Here is a 9,297-nt window from a genome sequence, read left to right on the forward strand (position 1 = left end):
AAAAATGGTGACACTGATGAAAAGACAGGACGCAGAGCTGGAGGTCGCAGAGATGAAGATGTTGAGGTTTTCTTTGGGAGCGATGATGATGGATAGGATCAGAAATGAGTCCATCAGAGACAGCACAAGTTTGATGTTTTGGAGAGAAGGTCAGAGAAGCCAGACTGAGATTGCTGGACCATGTGCAGAGAAGGGATAGTGAATATATTGGTTGACAGATGCTGGTATTGGAGCTGCCAGTCAGGAGGTCTAGAGGAAGACCAAAGGGAGGATTTATGGATGTAGTGAGAGAGAATATGAAGTTAGTTGGTGTGAGAGAGGAGGAAATAGAGAACAGGGTTAGATGGAAAAGGTTGATTGGCTGTGGTGACCCCTGAACGGAACAGCCAAAAGGAGAAGAATGAGATTGCCAGTATTACTAACCATTCATACTACAAGAGTTTGCAATTTTACTTATAATCCTAATATTTGGATGAGAATGGAGGTTTGACTAATACATTTCCTGACTCCTTGGATTTTTTTTTGTAGTACTTGCAGTGGTGACGTCGTACTGTGGGTAGTTTTATAACTTGTGTGAGCTTGTTTTCAGGTTGATTGTTGGGATTGCTGGAAACTGATCACACTGATGATTGATTGATAGAAACTGTAATGATGACAGCGATGATATTCCTGCAAGCAGAGCAGGAAGTTCTCTCCTTCAAGCTGCATTTTACTGCAGCTCAAAAAGGCAGACATACAAGATTGTTTCTCTGCTAAATGTTCACCATTTTATTGAAATGATTGGCAAACAGAACCAAATGAAGTAATTAGCTCAGATGGGCAGAAAGTCAGGAAGTTGATTGGGATAATTTTCCAGACAGTTGAATCAGTCTGATAGAGCAAACAGGTGGATTGAACACCCAGCAAATAATTCTGATAGTTAGATTTGATGTGTCATTACATAATGTCTCATTGTCCAAAACTAACAATTGCAACATTTTGGTCATGAAAATAGAAGGCCATTATTTGCATCTAAACTGTGATTATAATAATGTCTTCCCAGACCTGATTAAAGCAAGATTATATTTTCCCTGTACTGTCATGCTTTAGTACCTTTAAAAGTAGTGAGCTTGATTAAGTTAAGAAAGAGTAAATATCATAATTGATTAAAAATATTATTCTGATTGTTGGACAAGAATCAAATGGAGCCAAAAGGTCTGAGAGGCTCTTCCTCTGGTAAAATTGGAAGGGACCAACATTGGAGTATCTAAGGGGAGCTGAATAGGCCAACATAGACAATATCCAAGGTAGGGTTGTGTTGAATGAAGAAGAGAAAAGGATGATCTGCGATTAATTCAATTTGTTCCCTTGAACTCCCCAAAGTCAACTCTGCTACAGTTGCACCTCCTACTTCAGTCCCCTCTTCATTCACCTCCATGACAGTCTTGTGAAGGACCTTGGACAAAACCAGGTCTTTGCATGGAGAAATGCCTGAGAGCAGAGAAGAGTAAAGTTTTAGAGAAATACTCCTTGAAACTTCAGGGGTTCTCATCTCTCTGTTAAACACATTTGAATTTCTGGGGGCAGTAGATTGAGTTTAGATTTTTCTGGAGAACTTTCAGTCCCATTGTGGGAATGCTGTTATGTTGTAGCTGTAAAGAAATTAAGCATCTGATGTGTAAAAGCAAAGCCTTCTCACTGAGTGTGAAATGTGACCTGGGCTTAAGAGACCAGTCCAACTAGTTTCTTGATAGAATTCATTAGTGTAGCTCACCAGAGAAGTCACAAGTGGCAGGATTGAAGGCGTCCACAATTCCTTCGCTGATCAGGAACTTCTCTAGGTGGTAAAAACTCTCCAGTTTGAATCGGGGAAGCATCACCTGAAGCTGACGTTTTGTCAAGGTTTTTGGATCAGTCCACTTCTCGAATGTTTCAGCATTCAGCTCCTTTTTCAGCTGAGGAGGAATCACTGCTAGACTTTAGTTCTTCTGATCAATAGGTCTTTGAGGACATAAATACACACACACACACACACACACACACACACACACACACACACACACACACGCGCGAATTGTATAAAGGTCTTGCCTTCTCCAAGCCTGTTGTTTCATCCTCAATGTCCTCGGGCAGCATGATAATCATACTCATGTCTTCAGAATCATAGGGAAGCACAAGGACCTGAGCAAGACATTTTAGATTTTATTGAAATTTCTTTGATATTCTTTAGGATTTTTTTTTTTGATAGGTTTAAGTTTACCTATCCTGTCAGCGTGAAGCTAAGTTCACAATGACTGAACTTACTCTGTTTTTGTGAAGAGATCCAAACATTTGTACCACATTGAATTAAAAAAAAATACCATCTTATCATATCCTATCTTATTATCTGTCTTCATCTTAATTCTATGATTGGTGAAACTGCAGCCTCGATGCCTAGCGAACTCACTTGGACACACAGCTATCAGTATCTACCAAAATAAAATCAAAGATGTCTAATAACCTTGCACTTGATTTCAGGGATGAAGCTGTAGGAGAATATGCCTGTCTGCCTCATCATCTTCACCGTCCGTTTTTCTCTCTGAACCAACAAACACAACAGACGCTTGTCATCTTCTCAGTGTACCGGAACAACTGTCAGGCTTTTTGGTCAAGCCTGAAACACAGCTATAGTCTCCATTTTTATCAGTATGATATAATCAGATTGATTGACTGTCAGTAATCAATCAATTCTTTATGGAACCAAAATGTTTGTTGCTGGAAAGTCGACCCCGAGCCGCAACTTCTACCCAAACTATTAATTTTAAACAATAAATTGATCAATGAGGAGTTGAGACTTCAGAGAGAGGAAGGAAGTGGTGGTCAAATCCGAACACTGAAAAAGGAAAATTAGCTGTCATTTATGGGATTATCAGTCATTTTTAAAAATGATCCTCTTCAAATGGGTTGTATGCTATAATCAAAAAGGTAAACCTGTTGTAAACTAATGGTGAAGAACAAAAATTCAATTAGTGTTGTCATTTTTCGTGACAACACAGTGGTAATGTGAGTGGCGAAAAAAAATACACTTAACCATGAGAGGCTCAGTTATTCTGCAAACTTCCATTTCAAGTCATAAAAACAGAATATTGACACAATTGAAACAACATAAGATTATTTCAGATGATAATCAAAGAAGTTACAAGCTCAAATAATCGTAATCGAAAAGAAGGTACTTGGGGAAATCATGATTAAGATTTGCAGGCTGAGGATATGTATGTTGAAGATGTTTATGTTTCCATGGTTACCAAATTTAACTGATCAAAGCGTCCAGTCATAAAGAGCTAGATGCAAATATCCATTTCACTGAACTTGTTGCGTCTGATTCGTGATCGGTTGTACCTTGCTGATTCTGAACTGAGTGTCAAAAGTGAGGGCTTTATTGAAGGGATTCTTCCACTTCCCATAGAAGTAGAGGGTGTCCAGCAGCATCATCCGGGTTTTGCTGTCAATGTCATGCTCTGTCAGGGTGTCCTTGATTGTACCTAGAAAACATAATCTCTTCTTCCACCAAACTCCAATTCAAGTCAATCAATGCCGTCACCATTCTTTAAATGGATCAGTATATATTTCTCCACAGACAGAAGACAAGGTTAAATTGATTTAGATTAAATCAAAACTGCAGTGAAATTTATGACTGAATGATTTTTTTTTAGACCTTTGAATTTGTTGTTAAATATGTTAACTCTTACACTTGCATTGTGAAAGATCTGATTTGGAGTGACAAAAAAGGGAAAAATGGACAGAACAGAAAAAATAGATGTGAGTTTCTAAAATGCTTTTAGCATAAACTGAGAGCTGGAAGTAGTTTGGATTCAGATTTGGGATCTACAGAGAGTGATGGATCAAGTTGGTCATTTCACCTAAGAGTGGAGGTCTGAAATGTGCTTAGAAAATAAAAACAATGAAAGAAATAGACATCTGTCATCTGCAAGCCCTTGTGAGAAAACCATGTACCTTACAATTATACTGCATGATAAAATAGTCTGTTGGTTTGTGGAAGTAATTTAATATATAAAATTACTTGTATGGCCTTGTCCAGAAAAAAAACCACAATGTGTATGTCAGTTGAAGACGTTGTTTACCTTTTGTAGTCTCTGTCATCCAGTTGTTGATGGAGTCACGTGCCTTCTTTGGGCTGGTAATGAAGTCCACAGACTCCACTGGTATATAAATCTCTTTAAGTATGTCGGTATAGGACTGGAACCAGCATGGAGCAATGCAGATTAAAATTCAACTCACATGGCTGAGAGGAAGCCAACAGGAAAATGACATGGCCAACACCCCCCGACACACAGCCATTACTATAACAGTTCATTTTGCAACATTTCTAGTGTTTTGTATTCATTTAGCGTTTGTGACTTAATATGCCAGACAGTTTAAGGTTGCTGTGTCCCTCCCCTATCCCCAGCTCACCTCCAGCCAACAGAATCCATACCTGGCAAATCTTGTAGCTCTGCTCTACATACACCTTAGCGGCTTGAATGACCTCCATGGAAGCAGACTTCTTGTTTTGCTCCTTCAGCATCGGGCTGAATTTAGCCATCAGCTCCTGCCAGCAGGCAGAGAAGACAGACTCAGCCACTGACAGATTATAAACATCCAGCAGTGGTCAAAGTGAGTTCAGTGCTTAATCTACCAGTGGACTCACTGAAACATTCCAGGTATTTTCATTGAGTAAGAGTGAGTAAGCCTACTAGCCTTGTGTTGTTGAACAGCAGAACTAAACTAGTACAAAAACAAGTACAAAACCGCTAGTTCGTTCTATCATAATAAGTTTATTTTACCACCTTCATCAACTGTGACTTTGTCTGTTCTCCTTTTGCCTTCTTCACCCTCTCTTCATCATCACCAAGCATGACCTGCAGGGGAAATCAGTCTTTTCACTTCACTTCAAGCTTTGAAACGTTTGATTGTCCATCCATCCACTGTCTGACGCTTATCTTAATCAGAGTTGTGGGGGATGTTGGAGCCTATCACAGCTGCCATCCGGTGAGAGGCGGGGTATGTCCTGGATTGGTCACCAGCCAATTGCAGGAGCACATATACCTGGGGTCGGCAACCTTTAACACCCAAAGAGCCATTTGGGCGCGGTTTCCACGGAAAAGAAAACACTGGGAGCCGCAATTACTTTTTGACGTCTAGAAGTAAGATACCACTGTATGTATTGCTTTTTATTACCTTTACACTTTGTATAAACAAGTGTGTAATGTGTTGCTTCTGAAATCCACAAAGTACTACAGAGAAAATTAAATTCTATTTATGTAAAGAATACATTTTGAACATTTTCAGCTTTGGGCTTTCAGAGCGTGTAGCGGAGCCTTGACCTGAATTTTGAAAATAAATTGGGAAAAAATCACTGTGTCAGTAAACAATGAAAAATAATTATTTGCAAAATATCTTTATAAATATTGATTTTAGCTGGTTTATGGGACTTCTGCTTCTGAACATAGAAGCACACAGCTTCTGCAAATCGGGGCTATAACGGCTGCTGGGTATACCGGCTTTTGCGAGTGTGACGTTTATTTGAGCATCGAAAAATAATAAATATCATTTTATTTGAATATTTCAAGATCACAATAGTCTTTCAATTTAGAATTGAAATTAAAAAAAGGAACCAACACAAATAAAATACACCTCAATTAAATACTAGTAATTTATTTTCCCAAGCCACTCGCAGCCGCAGTGTAAGGATGAAAGAGCTGCATGCGGCTCAGGAGCCGCGGGTTGCCGACCCCTGACATATACAGTCAGACACTCATTTGTACCTTCAGTCGCACAGTCTGGCCAATTTTCCCAGTTTTTCCAATTAACCTGCTGCGTGTTTTCGGACTGCGGGAGGAAACCGGAGAAGCCCATGCAGGCACACGGAGAGAACATGCAAACTCCACACAGAAAGGTCCCAAAACGCTAATTTGATTGTGATAGTTATTTTTTAAGGATGCAGCTGTAAAGCCATAAAAGAACATATATGATTGACGCGGACCTCATCAAAGCTGTATATTAATCATTGTCTTTGACTTTTGTGACTGACCAGAAAATACATATCCAGCATATCTATGGGGACATCATGAAGTTTGAGTCAACATCTGTTAAAATGGCTTCTTTGTTATCTGCTTTTGTTATCTCCCTTTACTTAAGGAGTGTGTTCTTTACCTTCATTATCTGGTTAAATGTTTCCCCCTCAGCCCCCATCAGCAGTAACAACAGCATTATGTAGTTGCTGTTTGGGCAGATGAAAAGGTTTCCTGTCGAACCTTCTGCACTGAGCCTTTTCAGCATCTCCATGCTGAAGATGTTGAGATGTGATGACATCGTGTCTGATAATAGTAAGAAGAGATAGGTAAACATTAACGATTCTCATTCGTCGTGCAGGATAATCTATTTTATAATAATTCTGCATCACATGCAAAATAATAACATCTATACTTTTTTGTCTTCGTAATTAATGAGAAGCGGAGTTTCTTTCTCAAAGGCAACAATGTGATTCTTCAAGTAATTTAAATCTCGCCCTAACTCTACGAACTGTCAGATGAACTATAGTTTTATAACTTGATGCTGTTACTTTAGCATCACAATCAACCTTCCAGAAAAATGGTTGTCAAAATGTCCCTGCTTTTAAATCCATGTGGAAATAAAGGATAGTAACTCAATCTGGCACTGCAGGCTGCTTTAGCCTCACAAAGTATTCTAACATGAGTTGTTCCATATTTATACTTACAATCGCTTCTTCAAGTCCACAGGTAATCCAGAGACACACAAAATGCGTTACCCAGGAGGATGTGGTCCCTCTGAAGCACATCAACTGGCATTTATGTGCTGACACACCAACCAGTATTGAGAAATTCTCAGGAAATGAATTCCACAGATAAAACTTACACGCCCTCTCACAACATGAACGGAGAACACTTCAAGTTGGGTCATAGTCTGTTTTGAGAGTGCTAAGCTGTTTGATCTCAAGCTGGCAGTCAGACTTAAAACACAAATAAAGTCTTAATCCAGCTTTTATGGTCAGTTTTCTTTTGAGCACAGATAACAAGAACTTACAAGATCAGAACCAATTGAAATTGAATCAAACTGAATGGGGCGAGGACTCATATAAGCTGGACTCATTTGTGTCACTTATTGTTGTCCACATGGTGAACCGGGTCATAGTTCTGCTGTGGACATTTTTTTACAGGTGCAGCAGTTTCTTTAGTAAATTAGAGCCTCTTACTACTTACTGTTTTTTTTTTTTTTTTTAATGAAAAAAAGTTGCAAGCTCTGATTGCATAGCAGTTTTTAAGATTTCTTAAGATGTTTTTTATATTTTTTTTCATTGTGAGTTTGAACAAACTGGGATACCTGGTAAGATAAGACTTCATCATCACTCAACTATATGAGCACCCAAAAAAAATCTCATCTTCTAAGTTAACAGTTGCAGCAGTTCTAGGTTCTCTCCAGGTTCTCGGTCTTTCTCCCACCGTCCAATAATAATCAGTGGGACTGAACGAGAGAGTGTGTTAATGAGAGAGTGAATGGTTGGATGTCTCTGTATGTGACCCTATGATTGACAGGTGACTGTGATTGAGAGATGATCTGCAGAGGTAATACCCCACCTCTTATCCGTAGGTAGGTGGGGTTAGATCCAATATCCCTGTCACCATGTGAGCAAGTTAAGAGATATAGTCAATGAATGCTGATTAATCCGGTGAATGAATGGATGAATAGAGTGTAAAGTGATAGCTATTCCATTAAAAGTCTTTCAAAAGAGGGTTCCAACTATAAAAGAGGTTTACAATTACATATACATCCACCTCTAAAGGTCTTAGCAGGCACTTGCAGTGAAATTCATCAGTCCAAAGGCGTAACATGTTTTTCCTGTGAAAAGGGATTTGCCCATTTTCAATGTTATCAGGGCTGACCCAGTTCAATCTCCTACTGCCCCTTATCATTGATTTCAAGAGTAGCTCCCAAGGGCAGCAGCAATATTTTCTTTGCCATTACGGTTGTTAGTCTGTTTCACCCTCTGTCACCTGCTGTAGCAAGGTTTGTGAAGGGAAGATATTAAACTCCTCTATCCTGTCACTGATGCTTCCTGGACACCATACAGCCCTGTGGCATACTATCAGCAGCTTAGTAAACAAAAGATGCAGTTTTAGAGGTACCATGAGACTAGACTAAAGTGAGGTGTTACTGCAATTTATTTATTTTCTTTTTTTGTCCTCTACTATGGTCTTCATATTTTCCCAGCTGTTGTCACCTTGGGACTTATGTATTGAGTGGTATAGTATATTGTGATTCCCAATTCGCTGGTGTACAAATTTGAGGTTTTAAACCAAAGCTCAAACACATGTCTGGAATTTTAGATGAAAAACGACAGACCAGAAAAGGCAATAAAAAGAAGAATGGCAATGAAATTGGACAGTAACCAAGACCAATCTACAATAAAGTGTTGCACAATCTTCTACTCTTATTCGACTGTAGAATTACAGAATGCAAACTATCTAAGATATGCACATGGACGTGCATTTGATGATGGAATTGGAATTACTGATTTGATTGTTGTTTACACAACCATCGTCCCCCTCCCGAAATAGAGCCCACCCACCTGCCTCAATGGTTACAGGCCAGTAGCACTCACTCAAATCATTATGAAGAATTTTGAGAGAGTGGTGTTGGCCAACATTCAGAGCAACATTACAGTTGACCTGGACCCACTGCAATTTGCATACCGGCCCAACAGGTCCACCTCAGACACCATAGCCTCCACTCTCCATCAAAAATGAAGTCCAAATCAGGAAGCTCTCTGTGGACTACAGCTCAACCCTCAACACGGTCATCCAAAATGTACTCACAAAATGTCCACTCAGATTGTACCCCACCTTCTGTGACTAGCTCTTGGACTTCCTGACAAGTAGACGCCAGTCTGTCAGGATAGGTAATAGGACTTCAGCCTGTATCATCACAAACACAGGCGCTCCTCAGGTGCGTGTCCTCAGCCCCAATCCTCAACACCCTGTTTACCCATGACTGTGTTGCCTTCCACGAGGACAACATCATCCTGAAGTTTACAGTTGACAACACAGTGATGGGAGGCATCGCTGGTGGGGCTGAAACGGCCTTCAGGACAGAGGTTACCAGTCTGTTGTCATGTTGTGAGGACGACAACCTCGCCCTCAACATGGGACCCCTCATCAGCAACTGTTCATCCGAGGTCTTGAGGTTGAGAGGGTGAGCAGTTTCAAATACCTGGGTGTCTACCCTCCAGCCGGAGGTACAGGAGTGTGAACTGTAGAACAA

The 9,297-nt window shown here is 39.9% G+C and overlaps 1 protein-coding gene across 1 annotated transcript; it reads right to left on the reverse strand.

Annotated features, from left to right (window-relative positions):
• Positions 1-740: 740 nt before the first annotated feature.
• LOC147232972 (leukocyte elastase inhibitor-like) lies at positions 741-6,847 on the reverse strand. Its single transcript, XM_086148881.1, has 10 exons — positions 6,737-6,847; positions 6,172-6,335; positions 4,806-4,877; positions 4,454-4,567; positions 4,101-4,215; positions 3,358-3,500; positions 2,480-2,557; positions 2,071-2,160; positions 1,754-1,934; positions 741-1,470 (listed from the first exon to the last, which is right to left on the reverse strand). Exons 2-10 carry the CDS (start codon positions 6,328-6,330, stop codon positions 1,247-1,249), a joined length of 1,176 nt encoding a protein of 391 aa, XP_086005007.1. The 5' UTR covers positions 6,331-6,335; positions 6,737-6,847; the 3' UTR covers positions 741-1,246.
• Positions 6,848-9,297: the final 2,450 nt, after the last annotated feature.

The sequence above is a fragment of the Fistularia commersonii genome, chromosome 7, assembly GCF_037954325.1.
Source record: "Fistularia commersonii isolate RoL2024-O1a breed Wild chromosome 7, RoL_Fcom_v1.0, whole genome shotgun sequence".
Lineage (NCBI taxonomy): Eukaryota > Metazoa > Chordata > Actinopteri > Syngnathiformes > Fistulariidae > Fistularia > Fistularia commersonii.